Source organism: Eleutherodactylus coqui, chromosome 5 (assembly GCF_035609145.1).
Source record: "Eleutherodactylus coqui strain aEleCoq1 chromosome 5, aEleCoq1.hap1, whole genome shotgun sequence".
Classification (NCBI taxonomy): Eukaryota; Metazoa; Chordata; class Amphibia; order Anura; family Eleutherodactylidae; genus Eleutherodactylus; species Eleutherodactylus coqui.
This window is the reverse complement of record NC_089841.1, coordinates 58,262,522-58,279,911: the sequence shown is the minus strand read 5'-3', so window position 1 is coordinate 58,279,911 and position 17,390 is coordinate 58,262,522. Positions and strand designations below refer to the sequence as shown.

Sequence of the window (17,390 nt, the reverse complement as noted above, 5' to 3'; positions counted from 1 at the left end):
ATGAACATGGGGTGGCACTGTGTTTGGAAGAAAGCAGTGATTTTTTTTTCTAACCCTGGACAACCCCTTTAACTAACTGCCACGATCAGAGCTAGCCCCGATTGCCACACTGTCTAGAAACGGTCAGCTGTCAAAAACTTAGCTCCTGAGCCTGCTGCCTACGCTGTTCATGATCGCACAATGTAACCTTACCATCAGCGGTCAATTATCAAAACCAGGAATACAGTAAATATTAGAGATTCTTCAGAAACACCATCGTCACACCGTGTGAGAATTGATCCTTTTATTAGTGTATTCACATACTCGGCAAATGCAACACGCACAAAGCTTACGTCAAGTTCACAAGTTCTACCAATACACCAATCTACTGGTAAAACTAGTTCACAAATGTTAAATGCTTTGCCAGTTACTGTTCAATGATTTGGCTGTTTAACACCAGTTTGTTTTTTTTGGTTTTGGGACTGCAATATATGCAGCACAGCAGGGGGTGGGGTCCTCAGATCCGGTACAGGGCATCTTATCAAAACTGGACGCAAGGCATTCTTAGCCGCCGGCGTCTGCTTCGTAGTTTGTAGGCGGAACCCTCAAACTTCTGACCTATTGAGGGCGGGCCATTATAAGCCTATCAACATCCATGAATCAGCCTAATGATAAAGCCTGAGTAACACTGGCCGCTAGTTTGTTCTGAAAACCTATGGATGCCCACTAGGGGTACTCCCAAAAGTACGCCACTAATGTCACCGACACAGTCCAAGGTGATAGCGAGAGAAAGAGAGAAGAAAGGCAATTCTGACACTGTCACGTTTATAAAAGGATGACAGACAGCTACAGAACAAGTACTTGTATGTTAATAAGATGTACACTTAATTCTGAGTACCCTTTACTACACAACCTTTGACCCCCACCCATCCCTAACCTTGCATGTCCATTACATAAATCTAAAAAAAGGTCTTTTTTTAGAGGGTGCAAAATGTAGTGTCCAAGGGTTCAAAATAACATGCACTTAAAAATTAAAATCTTCCTTTATTTTCACCGTCTGATCGGCCTGAACTGTGAAAAACGGACAATTTTAAAAATTATTAAAAAGAAAAAATAAAAAGCAGCAAACCTTTGTTGTCCAAAGCCGCGGAAACTACGGTTCTAGGTCTATGTGGCTGCAGCGAGAGGATGATGAAATGAGGAAAACTGAGCAAGCGGATGCAACATGACTAGGGCGACTTATAAAATAGATGAAAAAAATACAGATAGGCTAAAAGGAGAAGATAATAATGGAAACGCAACCCGCGGTTGGAGGTTTCTGGAACAATTGAAAGAATAAGCAGACAAGCCCTATCTGGGATCTAAAAATGTATACCAGCGAGAAAAAAAAAACAACAAAAAAAACAGGTTAACTATACATGACGAATACGCAAAAAAGGGGGCTACTCATGTTATTGTTAAACCGTTTGGACACTTCCGCTATATGCTCAATAATACAATAAAATGTCCTTTTTTTAAAATATAGCTTCCCGGTAAGGAGTGACTTCACATTGCACTTTCTTCTATGGGATGTTTGGAAAAACAAGGTGCTTTTCAAAGCTGATGGGACCTCAAGTGCTGCTTCTCGGTATTTTCGCTTTTTATTAACGATTGTAAACAGTTCATGGGGACCATACACAAATACTATGACAGACGAGCTGTTTTTTTCTGTAAGTCTGTTGTTGAGGGGGTTAAAACCCGCAGATTGTATGGAAAAGAGAAAAAAAAAAAGAAAAAAAAAAAATACAATTTGGAGAGGTCCCCCATTAGGACATGCTGGAGCAACGAACTGAAGGAGAACCCATCTGAGTCAACACTTTGTCCAACCATTGCAAAGGTCCATTCAGGTGAAGCTCAATCCAACAGGGAGTGCTTGTAACTGTCTGCCGCCTGCAAAAAGGTACAAAATGAAGACAGATCATGAGAATAAAGCACTGATTTCATTCATTACTAAAAAGGAGAAATAGGCTGTTATGTACATTGATGGAATAGCAGGTAAGCAAGAGAGAAGACGACCAGGGCACAACAGTGAACGAAGATGGCTCATGCCAAATGTGTGTACATTGACCTTCGGTCACTTTTCCACGTATCCCAGTCGCGGTTGCTTCAGATGCAGTAAGTGCACATGGACGCCAATTATGCAGGTATATACATTTTTTAGGTAAGGAGCAAGACAAGATGGGGGTCAAAGAGAACATATAAAAACTGGTAGGCAATGGTAATTATTGCACTTTGGAGTAGCATACATTACGAGGGATCGGAGAACCCGACATCCATGCAGAATGAGTTTGTCATGCACAAGATGAAAAACTGAAGCATGTCTTTTTGGACATGCATGTAAACCAGCAGTGATGTATGAAGTGAATCCGTGGGAGAATCTTATGTACTTAAAAGCGGCTATCCAGAGAAGGAAATACCTACCCTATCCAGCCGTGCCAGCGCCTTCAATGCCAGCCAGGTTCTGGCACCAGGTCACGTGATATGGAGTTTTCCCCACTCTCGAAGTTGGTGACTCAAAGGGGCTAGCTGTTCGGCTCATTTTCATAATTAAGCTAGTTATGGAAATGAGCCAAACAGCTAGCCCCCTTCAGTAAGACCCCATTTACACTGACAAATGATCGCTCAAAAGTCACGCGAACGAAAGATCGAGTGACACTTTTGAGTGATCATCTCTGCATAGTCTATAGTAGCCAAGTAGCTACTTAAGAGCTATGCAGACAGAGCAGGACACTGCCGCTATTGCTCGGCGAACAGCTGTTCTGCATAAGCAAACAGCTGTATTGTTCTCCGCGCTTACAGCTCACGTCCCACTGTGAACTACCAGCGGGACGCGAGCTGAAAGAATCTTATCAGCGCTGCCGACTGTGATAAGAGCCTGCACCGCTGATGAGTTAATCGCTCAATTCAAGTAAGCTAGAATTGAGCAAGGAACGACTCGTTAATGAAAAAAACTGCACGATGTCCGTGCATTTATACCCAACGATTCTCGCTCAAAAGATGGCTTTGAGCGAGAATCGTCGGGTCTAAATGGGCCTTTAGTAACCAATTTCAAGAGAGTGAGGAAAACTCCATAAAGCAGACAGAGAATGGGCTTGGCCCCTACAATGGCGTCACTGTCAGAGATGGGGAAGAAACCATACGCAACCCAGTGTAAGAATCGGAAGTGGCAGCGGATAATCTTTTTATCAAGAATTTTTTGCGTAGTTCACTGCTATAGATTGCAGTGCAGCACAGAAACAATGTGTGGAAATACCATAAGAAAAATCTTGTACACAGCATTTTTTGAAAGTAAGCCATTGCAGGTGAGCCAGTATTTTAAGCCAAAACCATGAGTGGATCCAGCAGGAAGTAGTTATCAGTTATTCCATTACACTTCCCGTTATCACTCAAATCCCCTTCCGGCTTTGACATAAAAAAAATCTGTGTGTGTAAACACAGAATTGTGAATTTCCAGTCTAATGAGCCCCTTTACATAAAACAATTATTGTTCACACAAACCATTGGATCATGGAATTCTAACGATAATCGATCAGTGTAAATGCGGGCAGCGATTGAACGACGAACGAGACTTTGTTTGCTTCTCGTTCGCCGTTCATTTTACGCAGGTATAAAAATCATTGTTCGCTCATTTACACGTCATTGCGGTTTTCCAGACTGTTAACCCACCTGTATTCGGCACCCCAGCCTTTTACAAAGCTCATTCTGATGGTGCACATTCTCGTTAACTGGTAAACTGCTTCAAAGCCCTGGTTCACAGACTGAGCAAGGAGGGCAGCAAATTCTTGGTTATTGAAAATCTTCAGGTTGCAGCCTAAGAAAGAGTTAACAGAAGAAACAAAGATAAGCTGCTAGTCCTGGGGTGAACAAGACACTGCAAACAATGACTGGTGCCACAATTCCGCAAACACTACGTCAAAACTAATGTGTGACTACAGTCAAATGAAGTAACGGACCAACTAAATAAATCACATCCTTTTGTTATTACCCAAGAGCAATTTATCTCCACATACTGATATGTCCCCGGAAATAGCAATGACCCAAAGTACCTTTACGCAGTATGATCTCCGGGTGCACAAGCTTTTACACAGGAAGAATAGTCTGTCGGAGCATTTAGGTGGAGCAGGCTGGAGATTTCTCCCCGTCACCCGCTCCGTTGACAGTAAATAGGAGTCCTTTAAAGATTGAACGACTCCATGAACTGAAACGGAACGACCAACGACTATTTTTTTTAAAATTCGTTTTATTTTGAAAAGAGCATTGCAAAACACAGAATGAAGAAAAAGACTTCTGTTAGGTACATCCTTCTTCATATATACTTATTCCGTTATGGTTAAACCGATGTAATCCTGTTACTGCATTTCTTAAGTTACTTTATTGAACAGTTATAAAAATAAACTTTTTCCAATCGATTCTGCTCTGACTTATTTCGGTCTTTAGTAGAAAGCGAGGAACGTAAGTCTGCGGACACTTGTCTGTGGGGGGGGGGGGGGGGGTCAGGGCTCGCGGTCAATGACTATTGAGCAACTTCTCGTTTGAGTGATTATACTGCGACTACCAGCCCATGTAAAGGTACCTTAATTGACTGGTATTAAGTAAAATATCTATATTAGATCTCACAATGTACGCCCGGTCACTGCAGAGGAATCTTTAACCCCCTTAACAATTGCAAAACTTTTCACATTGGGGAGTAACTCTGTTATACCCAAATGATTGTTTAGAAGTGTCCCTAAACCTGAACGGTTTATGTTAAAGTAAAGCAGATTGCTGTAAGAAGAAAAAAGAACTATGTCCAGCTTTCCAACATTAAAAAGTTAGTCAAGACACCCCCCTTTTAAAAAATAGCCAATTTCCTGATGTTGGGGGGGGGGGGGGGGGATGCATTTCCACCCAAAGCAGCATTACACAAAAGGGGCTCTCCATCTAATGCACAAGATCAGGTCTGTCAGTGCCTCTTACAGTATATCTCCATGTTCAGTCTAATAGGTGAGGTTCCAAGCAGGGGACCCCCTCCTTTGTAATGTTCATATGCAATGGCGGCCCACATGTACAGAGGCAGTCTTAAAGAGAAAACTTAAGTGAATCTTTCAGCTTCAAAAGTTGCCCTGAGTGAGGGCAGCACATCAGAGCTACAGGTCTAGATAGTCAAAAAAGTTTATACTAAGGACTCAAACTATGGCTACTAGAGGCACTGAAAGAATACACCAGACACACAGCAGGTAAATTTACTTCAACTGGTATTTTACATACCAGTCTAAGCCAAGACTGCGCTGGAGAGAAGTGCACCAAGTTTATAAAAGTGACCCCCCCCCCCCTTTCAGAACAGAATTCCTTCCCTGGAGAAGCTTTGTTGATTTTGTCAGCTGTAATTCAGTTTCACCAGTTCGGGCCACTACCATCTTTAGACTGCCTAATGGTCCTTAGTGCACTGGTAGGGTTAGGACTACCAATACACTATAACTGCGCTGTGATTGGCCAGTATTGCTTATGTGATCAGCGCTGGCCAATCAAAGGGTAGTACATAGCGTAACTAGAAAACGGCGGCCTGAGAAAAGCGAACCAGCAGAACTAGACAATAGCCAATACAATCAATCAACTACAGCTAATATAACCCCTCGACCCTCTGGTTCTAGCACAGGCGTCTGCCCCAAAACCAGAGGTTTGCTTTAAGGGGTACATAAATTTGGCGTATTTCCGGCCAGTCCACGCACTAGATTAAAGAGTGGATAACTCGTAGCTGGTTTACATTTCAAAGATTCCCTTCTAAAGTGGAGCTGGGCTTACCTGGAGGAATCTTACACACTGTTGCTGGATGCCAACCATACCGCTGGTTACAATTAGGACTCTGGACAAAAATAGCACTATCACTTAGGCACTCTGCAAAAACTTCTCCGCCGATGTAATACAACCGCACTCCTCTTCCTGCGAGAGCAGAGAACATGGTGTTTATAGGGTGAATCTAAAGCAATGGAAAAATTAAAAATAATATATGGTCTTCAACTGCTGTCAATCGCAATTACCTATATGGCGCCGAGTCATTTCCACCGTGGCGTTCCGGTTCACGTTCGACAGTAAACCTAAACAGAATCTCTCAGAATTTGATGGATCTGTGAAGCCGTCGACTGTGAGGGAAGGTTGTGATGCATGAAAGGTCTCCCCCACTCGCTGGTTCAGCTCGTAATAAGCTATAGAGCACCAGAAAGCTGGTTCAGAGTAAGTGACTGGTTGCAAGTCTGTAGGACACAAAAATAAAAACATTGAAATATATGGAAAACCTTGTCCACAAAACGCAAAGTGTAGTGACTTTATAAAGAGTTATATCGTATGAAGAGCAACAAACCACAAACTTTATATCCCAGCAAAACTAAAAAGTTTCCCCGTTCCTTACATCTAAGATGCCAAGAGAACGCGAGACTAACTGGGCTTCCTTCTGGATTGAGACATCTGCATAACTTAGTTTTTGGGAAGCACTGCAGATAAATATTAATGTAATGGTTCATTTTAACTAACACTTCGGTAATACTGTTTATTAATCCCTTCAAGACTTATAGCTGTACAGGGGCTTGTTTCTTGTGGGTCGAGTTGTATTTTTAAGGATACCGTTTAAGGTACCGTATAATGCACTGAAAACCGTTAAAAAAAAAAAATAATAAGTGGGGTGAAATGGGGGAAAAAAAGACAAAAACAAAAACGTGTGTATGTAATTATACTGACCCCCAAAAAGTTCCAATGTTTGTACTGCACAGTAAGGTTATGACAGTACTAAACATATGGCTCTTTTAAAACTTTGTTTTTTGCTGATTGGACAAAAGAAAAGAAAAAGCAATTCTGGCATTCTATATTTCAGTGTAATATAAATAGTACAATTTTTTTTTTTTTTAAATAGCTCAGACTCTTCCAAAACACAGAGCTATCAAATATGTGAGGTTTGTGAATTGGTGGAAATGATGTTGAGAAGGCTGAAGTTTTACATTCCTATTTTGTATTAGTTTTCGCTCAGAAACTAAATGCAACATCAGCTGATCTTTCCTGTGATATTGAAGGAATAAAATAATGCAGACTATAAGCAGAGAGATGTTGAGGAAACACTTCGCTAACTTAAATGAATTCAAGTCTCAAGGTCCAGATGAATGACATCCTAGCATACTAAAGGAAGCAGAGGAGGTAATTGCTAAACCGCTCACCATAAATCTTTGAAAATTCATGGACAAGAGGAAGGGCAAATGTCCCAATCTTCAAAAAAAAAAAAAAAAGGGGGAAGAAGGTGGACCCAGGAAATTACAGGCCTGCGAGCCTGACTTCTATACTAGGAAAGATCTTTGATCTTGAAATATTAAATGGTATGTACGCAAGTTCTTGAATAAGAATGGAGTAATTAACCTGATCCAGCATGGGTTTGTAACAAGTTATGCCAGACTAATCCAATTTCCTTTTATGATAGAATCATGGATTGGGTTGATTAGGAAAATGCAGTAGATATAGAAAATATCTGGACATTAGTAAAGCATTTAATTAAGCATATCATACCATCCTTATGGGGAAAAAGGACAAAATTTGGGATAGACAAGGCAACTGTTAAGTGGATTCACAACTGGCCAAGTCATCTAAAACGGCTGCACATCCAAGTGGAAGAACGTGTCAAGTGGGGTACCATAAGGCTCTGTCCTAGGCCCAGTGTTGTTCAACATTTTTATAAAGTTATCAAGAGAGGGGAATTGAGGGAAAACTGATCAAATTTGACGACAACATACAGCTAGGAGGGATGGCATACACAGGGAGAGGATTCAAAAATATATGGACAGGCTTGAACAGTGGGTGGCGACTAACAGAATGATATTTAACAAGGACAAATGTAAGGTCCTACATCCGGGCAAGAAAAATGAAAAAAGCACATACAGAATGGAAGGAATTGAACTAAGCAGCAGTACATGTGAAAAAGTCTAGGGTATACCAACAGATCAGACTGAACACGAGTCAACGGTGTGATGCAGCAGCGAAAAAGGCAACACAATTCTGGGATGTATAAAGAGAAGTATAGAGCCTAAATCATATGAGGCAATTTTCCCCCTCTACTCTTCCTTAGTCAGACCTCATCTGGAATACTTTAAACCCCCAATTTAAAAACAAACAAACTGGAGCAAGTTCTGAGAAGAGCTACCAGAATGGTGAGCGGCCTGCAAATCATGTCCTATGAGGAATGGTTGAAAGATCTAGGAATGCTTCACTTGCAAAAAAGGCGGCTGAGGGCCGACTTAATAGCCATCTACAAATATCTGAAGGGCTGTCACAGTGCAGAGGGATCAGCCCTATTCTCATTTGCATAAGGAAAGACTTGAAGCAATGGGATGAAACTGAAAAGAGGGGAGACACAGATTAGATATTAGACAGTGAGGGTGATCAATGAGTGGAAATGTCTGTGATAATTTAGTGAATCCTGCATTGATGTCTGTCCGGCCTATGCTTGAACAGAGCAGAATACAGGTTGTCCTCATCTCGCCCATGGCTCACTTCCTGTTTCGTTAGGGCGCAAGGGGTAATCTACTGGGCAGCTAAGGCTTGAATTTAGCCCCAGATTCAGCCCCAAAACCACTCCCACAGGGCAGAGCCAGATCGTAGCGCACTGAGAGGGGCTCAGCACACCTGTCTTCAAACTCTGTGATCCTGTTGGTTCCCACCTATTCCCTTTGCAGAGACATCCCTCACTTCCTGTTCCACATTGGATAAGACACCTTGGATCCACTCAGAACTTCAGCAGCTTCTATTGCTCTACAGAACAGCTCCAGTTTGGGTAAGCTCTGCCCGATTCCTGCAGTACGCCAACTGTCCGTGGTGTCTGTTTAGCGCCATGTCCGACACCAAAAGGCAAGAATTGAGACAGGTGTCAGCCAGAGCTACATACTAAGCATGCTCTCGTTGTAAAACAAAGTTTGTATGCGGACAGTTAAAGCAGTTTTGTCCTAGCTGTATTCCTGTTGCGGCAGGTTGTCCATAGACGCTACTGCTGGTACCCCTCCCATTCAGCGCTCTCAGATAGCAGAGCTGGAATGGGCACGCTCTTTGTAACTGGCGGTTCCAGACCTGACTAGATCTTCCACTGCAATCCATATGTCCAGGCCACCTGGTTGGAATGATGGAGACTACTCAAATTTGCAGAGCTCATCTCATGGCAAATCACGAAAGAGGTTTAGACCTTCTTACTAAAGGCAATCATCCGGGTTACTTACAGAGCGGCGCTGAACGGGGAGACCAAGTGCGCTCAGATGGAAGTTTATTCCAGACGCAATAGTCGCTTAATGAGCAATCTGTCCGAGTCTCCCTCAGATTCCAATCTGGAAAAGGAATAGGCTTCCAAAAACTCTCCATTATGGTGGATAGCAGCCGTTATGAATACCTTGCAGATATTGGATAAGATGCCTACTAGGTCTGCAGCGACTGTTTCCTTCAGGCACCCAAGGTGTTCTCCCAAGTACTTTTCTCCTCAGGAAAATTCAGACGATGTGTTAACCAGGGAATGGAATATTCCTGACAAGCGTTCTCTATGCCTAGGCACTTAGTGCTTATGCTTCGCTACAAGTGGATCCACCAGTGCCCAACTTGGCTAAACAGATCAGGCAATATACAATCTAGCGCCATCATTATGGTTATCCTCCTCTCAACACTTTACATGTTTATTTTCCAAACCATTTGTGGTACCAAAGGAGGAAGGGTCTGTCAGACCCGATCTGGACCTGAAGAACCTGAATCGGTACGTGAATGTCCGACATTTTCGTATTGAGTCAGAGACCTGTCATTGCATCCATATCAGAGATGCCTACTTTCATATGCCAATCTGTCTAGCGTACCAGTGTTTTCTCTGATTCGCTGTCCGGTTAACAACTATAAATTCACGGCTCTACCATTAGGACTGGCCATGAACCACCGGGTATTCACAAAGGTCCTGGGGTGAGTGATGGCACTCCACACCAGCGGGATAATAGCCATTGGCGCTATACAAATAAAGATTATTATTATTCCCTATCCCAAAGATACATTGATGTAGGCCCAAACCCAGGTGACCAACTTTGAAAGTCTTCACATTGCTCTGGACACACTGTCAAAATTCAGATGGATCAACCATCCCAGGTCCTTCCCATCACCCTCACAATGTCTGGAATTTCTGGGCTTCTTTCAACATGGCTCTAGCCCATGTGCTGATGCCACCAGGGAAGCTGCTCCGCCTCCAGAAGCGGATAAGTTCTCTAAAGACTCGGAATCCCATCTCTATTTGCCACTGCATGAGTGTATAGGGGCTGATGGTTTTCTCCTTAGAGCATGAAATTGGCTAAACGGAATCCTCTCAGGCTCTCCAGTGGTCTATTCTCCGAGGACTTCTTACTTCGAAAGATCTGAGTACCTCTGCAAATACAGGGCTCACTTAGTAAGTGGCTAGACCACCTCATGAGTTCATCTAGGACACGCTTTTCAATGGCAGTTATCACATGTCAGCCTCTCCAGCTGCAGGGGTACTATGGAGAACCGCACATGTGCAAAGCACTTGGGCCAAACAAGAATCCACACTGCCGATAAAGGTGTTGGAACTCCAGGCCATTCTTCGGTCGCTTCATGACTTCACACCCCAGCTTCCTGGTTCTGGTCCAAACCAACAACGAGACGGCCGTTGCGTGCTCAAGTCAACAAAGTGGAACCTGCAGCATGAGGATATATCGGGACCCTCAAGATAGAGCAGTGGAAACACTCTTAATCCTATGGATGGGCTTCCGGGTCCCATATGTCCCCCTCCACCCCTCCTTCCCAGTAATCCCACGACTTCTCAAGGAATGTCAAGATGAAGGGTCTCTCTCATAGCCTTAGATTATCCCTGCCAGCGTGGTACACTGATCTAGTTTATCTGCTCATTGACTCAGTGGCGCATCTCTCTTCAAAACAATCTTACAGGGACCCCTCTTCCACTGGAGCTCAGAGCTTTGCAGAACTTGTCATTCAAACTATGTTGAAGGCTAGAAAGTCTCCCTCCTCTTGGATTTATCATCAAAGTTTGAAAAGGTTTCTCACTCTGGTGCGAACATGACAATTTCCATCCTGTCCTTTCTACCTTTCTTATCTCCTGTCCTTTCTACCAGACGGCCTGGATATGGATAGTGCGGATACCTGATCTTTCAGAGATCTATACTGTTTTAACACCCACTGGCTTTAAAGCCGTCCATCAGTAATTTTCTTGAGGGAGTCACTCACACCTCAATACCCTTCTCCTGTACCACCTTGGTACCTTAATCCCGTACTGGACAAGCTGCAACTGTTAAGTGAAGTCCCAGTGAGTCTATTGACTTACAAGGTGGCCCTCCTGGTATCGTCACCTCTATCCACCGAGTTTCTGAGCTTGAAACCTTGTTGGCCAAACCTCAGTATCACCTTGTCCTGGCCAGTCTCCTTTTTACCCAAGGTGATGTTGGCTTTCCATGTTAATGAGAACATTGTCCTCCGTTCCTTCTGTCCCAACGCATTTCATCCGAGAGAATGTGTCCTTCACAAACCAGATCTAGTGTGAGCATTGCAAACCTATCTATCTTAAAACGGTTCCTTTCAGACGCTCCGATTCCCTGTTTGTAATCCTGGATGGCCTCATGTGTGGCCTTGCAGCTTGCAAATTTGTCATTTCTTGCTGGGTACGATCCGCAGTGGTAGAGGCCTGTCGTGCCACAGGAAGGGTGCCTCCATTCCGTGTTACAGCACATTCTACTCGAGCAGTGGGCGCTTTATGGGCAGTACGCTACGAGACCTCAGCTATGCAGATGTGTAAGGCAGCTACCTTTTTAAAGTTCTACTGGTTGCATTTGTTTGCATCTGCAGACTCATCTTGGTTGAAGAGTTTTGGAGGGGGCTATAGGCTGTTCGCATGTGTCTTGACATAACTACCCACCCCAGGGGGACAGCTTTGGAACATCCCATGGTCAAAGTGGTGTACCCCAATGATATGGACAAGAAAAAAAAAAGATTTTTGTATTTGCAATCAAATCTCTCAGCTCGTTTATTGGGGGACACACCACCCACCTAGTTAGGTTTTAGTTCCTTTACATTTATCCCTCCTTCTTGGAGTACTCCCTTTGTTGTTGCACATGGTGCTATGTGGAGTTATAGTTTTGTTATGTCAACTGCTTTTTGTGTACCCTACTTGGCTGCTCCTACTGCTTACATACAAACTGTTTAGTTTGGTGCCTGCAGGAAAGGAGATCTAGCTAGTGGGAGTAGCTAACACTTTTCTGCTTAGCGTCTGTCTCCTAGTGGCAGTAGCTATATCCATGGCCAAAGCTATGTCCCACATGCTCGATAAATTCATGGTACTAGATAATCACACTTACCCAGGTTATGATTGACTGGAGAAAGTGTACTAGGAGAAAGTTCGGCTGGAGAGCCTATACACGATAATAAGAAACATAAGTGAGAAATCCTGGATTAACTACTTCTAGTCACACATAACATGATTCACAGGAATTGGTGTGTCTTAGAGGTATTCTCAGCTGGCTACACAAGGCGACGATGGGAAGGGAATATCAATCTCTACAAAGTGGAAAGTAGAGGAGGGGAGGGACTTACAAAATCAGCTTTAGGATAGGTTCACACACAGCTTATTTTCGAGCAGATCTGCCCCAAATTCTGCAGAATATTTTGCTGTGGATCCGCACCAAATGATTTCACACTTTTAATTGAAAGGTTGAGACTTGCTGTGGATCCGCATCAAAGACCAAGCCGCACCAATGGCGTGCACCCTATGGGTGTGTTCACAAGTTGCAGATCACTGCGGATATTGGTGCAAATCTACAACAGATTCCACTTCACCAATTCAATTCAAATTGAAGGGGTGAAATCTGTAGCAAATCACCAACAGGTGAACGTACCCTTGGACAGCCCACTCTGCTGTTCCCATAACTCCCGGCCATCATATATATAGCTGGGCCAGGGGCCAGAGGCAGAACCAGAGATAGGTGAGGGGCCAAGTCTATCAGATGTATGGAACATCCTGTGTCTATGCCATGCAAGTCCAAATGGGAATAAGTCTTTAATTAAATGATAAAGAAGACCTGTGGATACTCATGAGCTGCTGGCTGTCCTGTCCCACCCCACTGCTTTCTCTCTATACTGTGCAAAGGATAGAAAGCTGCCAAACAAACAGCGGTGTAGGGCGGGACAGTCAGCGTATGAGGACTATAAAGCACATTTACAGAAACCCTGATTTTAGGAAAAATATAGCACAAATCAAGGAATAATCAGAGCCTCTCACTAGTTATGCTGCACAAATCTAGACAGATTCCTTTTATTTCAATGAAGAATTACATAGATGCATTAGAATTCTGTCTCAGGCTGCACCACAAAACTGGCGCACATACCTTCCACCACATTTATTGTGCATCAGGCACCTTGTACACAAGTGGGCGAGGTTTGCTCGGAAGTGGGTCTGACTTGAAATGTCACTTAAGTTTTATTACGAAGTAAGCCAACTAATAGGTGGTGTAAAGTTAGAAAAGAGTCTAAAGATGTGCTCAACTTATCAGCCAACATAACCCATTGATGAAGCGGGTTCAGACTGTCCAAGGGCCCTTTCCTATCTGAAGATAATTATAGTTTACTGTAAACGCTGCCAGCGACTGAATAAATCACTTATTCATCGCTCAGTTTGTGTAGGCATAAAAATCAAATGCCAACCGGCCAGTGTAAGCAGGCAGTTCATCTATGAACGACGACCCGTTTACTGTCATTCGATGCGACAGGGCCGAAAGTGGTCACTGAGCAATCATCGCTCCTGTTTGAAAGCACAGGAGTAACCATCGCTGGGACAAGGGTCGGGTGCTTCAGCCTTTGACAAACGCCCCATGTAAATGGACCCCAAGTTTACACCATTACTAGACAGGATGAGCAAGTCTGCCCCAACGTGTTTAATATTTGCTTTGCAGGAAATGCTAAATGCAGCATGCCTTCCTTCATTACTATCAATCTATACAAACCACAATGAAGGTTTGGGTACCTGTGTCCATGCTTTGGTTAAGCTGCTGATCGCTAGTCTCGCCATCTTCACTAATGTATCCAGGAGGAGGAGTTTCTGCAGAAACAGAATTAATTAGCTACTAAGCATACAAAACTATATAAAATGTAGTTCAAATGACTGAAATCAGATTAGAAATGCAGCTGTAGACAGGAGGTTTGCATCCCTTTTCCACAAAACAAATACCGTAACCCTTTAACTTCTCCACAGATAGTCACGACTTTTTTTTTTTTAAAGAATTGAGTTACCATATATACTAGAGTATAAGCCAAGTGCTGAAAAAGCCCCCCCCCCCCTCTTGGCTTATCCTCGAGTGAGGTTAAACAAGACAAACCTCAATAGTCACCTATCAGCCGGCGTCTTTGTACTTAGTGGCGCGGCCAGTTGCTGCAGTCTTTTCCCCGCTGTCTTCTCCCTTGATTGCTTTTGAAATCCCCACTGTTAGCGCTGTGATTGGATCAAGCGCCGGCCAATCACAGCCAGCGCTCGATAAACCAATCACAGCCAGTGATGTCATTCTGAATGGCTGTGATTGGCTGGCGCTCGAACCAATCACAGCGCTGACTGCGGGAAATTTAAAAAGCAAGCCAGGGAGAATACAGCGGGGAATATATATACACATACACACACACCTGGGCCTTATACTCGAGTCAATCAAGTTTTACCAATTTTTTTGTGGTTAAAAAAACAAAAAACACTTATTGACTCGGCTTATACGGCCCATTTTTTTATGGTACAATTTTGATGTAAATACAATGTAATAAATAACGTTGATTTTTAGTCTTTGAGGGATGGAAATCAGTTTGGTAATAGTTTTCTGGGATTTGTTTTAACAATGCTCTGCATGCGGCATAAATTAAAGGGGGATTCGTTTTTCGTGGGACAGTTTATCATTTTTTTATAATACCATTGAGGGATATAGGACATACTGATTAAAGCAATCTTCCAGGCCTGGGCAAACAAAGATGCTTGATTGAACTGCTTCTCTAAACTACATGCTGCACTCTGTACATTAGTATAGATCGTTAGTCTTAGACACTACATGCTGCTCTGACTGGTTGGCACTGCTCATGTGGACAGCACTGGTCAATAAAAGCCGGTGTAGCGTCTTTGACTACCTGATACACACTGTACATTAGTATGCATTATTAGTCTGAGCAGCGGTGTGGCCATATTGCTTGTCCAGGTCTGGAGGGTCACTAAGTTTTTTTTCACTGTGTGGAATAAACAATGTCTCAGGACTCGAATGGTCACATTAAAGCATTATCTAGTACCCCTCTTCCTCCTGGTCACATTAAAGCATTATCTAGTACCCCTCTTCCTCCTGGTTTAGCACCGATCCACACTTCCTGAGGCCACTTTTGGTAGTCTAACGTGCTACTCTCGAGGTGCCAATGCTGAGCAGAGCTGGCCAATCTGAGCTCTGTATGCAGTGACTATAGATGCACAGCTTGCATTTAATAATGACAGGAGAGCTGCATCCGTCTTGGAAGACTGCAGAGGGACCCAAGGAACGCCCTATGCTGCCTGGAGAACTTTTGCTCCAATGACTGGAGTGTCGTATTAATCTCACACAAGTCATTATGGATCCAGTGATACAAACTATGAGCAGTTTTTCTTGTTTTTATTTTTTTTCCCCTAATAAAACATTGTGTAAGGGCTAATCATCACTCCCTTCTAGAGATGAGCAAACCTACTCGGCCACGCCCCTTTTTCACCCGAGCCCCGCGATTTTCGAGTACTTCTGTACTCAGGCGAAAAGATTCAGGGGGCGCCGTGGGTGAGGGGGGTGGGGGGGGAGAGGGCTCCCCCTGTTCCCCGCTGCTACCCCCCGCTCCGCCACGCCTCCCCCCGAATCTTTTCACCCGAGTACAGAAGTACTCGCAAATCGCGGTGCTCGATCGAGTAATTACTCGAAACGGGTACATTCGCTCATCTCTACTCCCTTCCTATGTAAAACCACTCAAGTACTGCGTTCACTATTGAACACTGCATCTAAGGTGTTAAACAGCCAAGACCAGACTTAGGGCCTACGCCAATTATGGATGGTGAGGGGACAGCTTAAAAGCCGATGTCATAATAGCATGGCATGTTATGGGAACTATCTGCTCACCATGCCATACTTTTTATGGTGAGGTACAGGAAGCAAATAACTGTTGCAGCAATAGATTAGTTTCTGCTGTTGTCTTGTAGAAGTCTTACTTCATAGCCAACAAGAGGTTCAATAGGAGAATCCACAAACCCCATGAGTCCTCAAAAGCACCAAAAAGATACTGAAGGGCTTCCTAGGAGACTCATCGGTGTTGCTGGGCAAGCAAGGGCGTTCCGCCATGTAATTCCCTTTAGCAGGGGTATTTTTTTGCCCCTACCTCGATATCTGATCTATCTGTATACTACAATGGCTGGAACTCACCAGGTATATAATTGCTCTGGGGCTCGATTCCTGCTGGAAAGTTAGTGTTCTCCGGAATGGAATGCGTGTAGTCATCAAGCGGAGGAAGTTCTGTTAATATCTCCGTGTGCCGCGGCACCAGTACAGGCGGTAAAACTACAAGGGGGAAAAATATATGTATTCAGTTACAAAGTACAGGGAAGTAATGGAGACTTTATCTCTTTAGAAAATATCCCTTAACTTTATGAAATCCACAAAATATCATATTCCTCCCCCAAAATGCTGTGAAATTCTTGGGTCAATGAGGCCAGTTGCATAGCTTCACAGTTTTTCTTTCTCTCTACCACCCCTTCACCTCGTTCCCTTATATCGAGTCCCGTTAGATTCTGCTCAGCGCAGCCTTCATCACTCACTGACATCACCCATTGACAGTGAGTGATGGCACATCCTGTGTATATGCCCAGTGACAGCATAGAGACAGCCTACATGCATGACAGATTCAAAACACCCAGAGCCGAATTTAATGGTACCCGGCTGGCCTGGGGGTGGAGGTAGTTAGAGAGAAAAGCTATGAAGCCCTTGTGTCCCAAGGACATGACAAGTCCTTTAAGGTAAATGTACAGCGTTTTGAGAACGATACAGGATCCAATACTTTTTACATTGGCACATGGAAGTTTTTAAATAACAATGTCACATAAATAAGAATGATTGTACGGATACAAAGGGGTTTTTTTTAAGTCTATTGGAGTAATGTAAAAAAAAAAAAAAAAATTTTGATTGCGAAGATGGACAACATGTTGACTGCTAAGGACGTATGTAATTTGTCTGGACTTTAAAAACGTGCTATTGCTAGAAAATGTGTGTTTTTTAAAAGGGGTTGTACCAAGATTACAAGTTGACCTCTGTCCATAGGGGGGTTAACTTGCTGATTAGTAGGTGTCTCACTGC

General features: G+C 43.5%; 1 protein-coding gene across 3 annotated transcripts in view; it reads right to left on the bottom strand.

The window, feature by feature from the left end:
• Positions 1 to 268: 268 nt before the first annotated feature.
• Positions 269 to 17,390, bottom strand: part of SMAD2 (SMAD family member 2) — a 54,217-nt gene continuing 37,095 nt past the window's right edge. For 2 of the 3 annotated variants that reach the window (XM_066602584.1, XM_066602587.1), the window contains 7 exons: positions 16,464 to 16,598; positions 14,033 to 14,107; positions 12,372 to 12,425; positions 6,036 to 6,248; positions 5,800 to 5,937; positions 3,685 to 3,829; positions 269 to 1,908 (listed from right to left, as the gene is read on the bottom strand). In XM_066602584.1, the coding sequence (XP_066458681.1) occupies positions 1,785 to 1,908; positions 3,685 to 3,829; positions 5,800 to 5,937; positions 6,036 to 6,248; positions 12,372 to 12,425; positions 14,033 to 14,107; positions 16,464 to 16,598 (884 nt within the window). In that variant the 3' untranslated portion in view covers positions 269 to 1,784. The remainder of the gene's footprint in view (positions 1,909 to 3,684; positions 3,830 to 5,799; positions 5,938 to 6,035; positions 6,249 to 12,371; positions 12,426 to 14,032; positions 14,108 to 16,463; positions 16,599 to 17,390) is intronic. The other variant, XM_066602586.1, reaches the window with a different exon arrangement.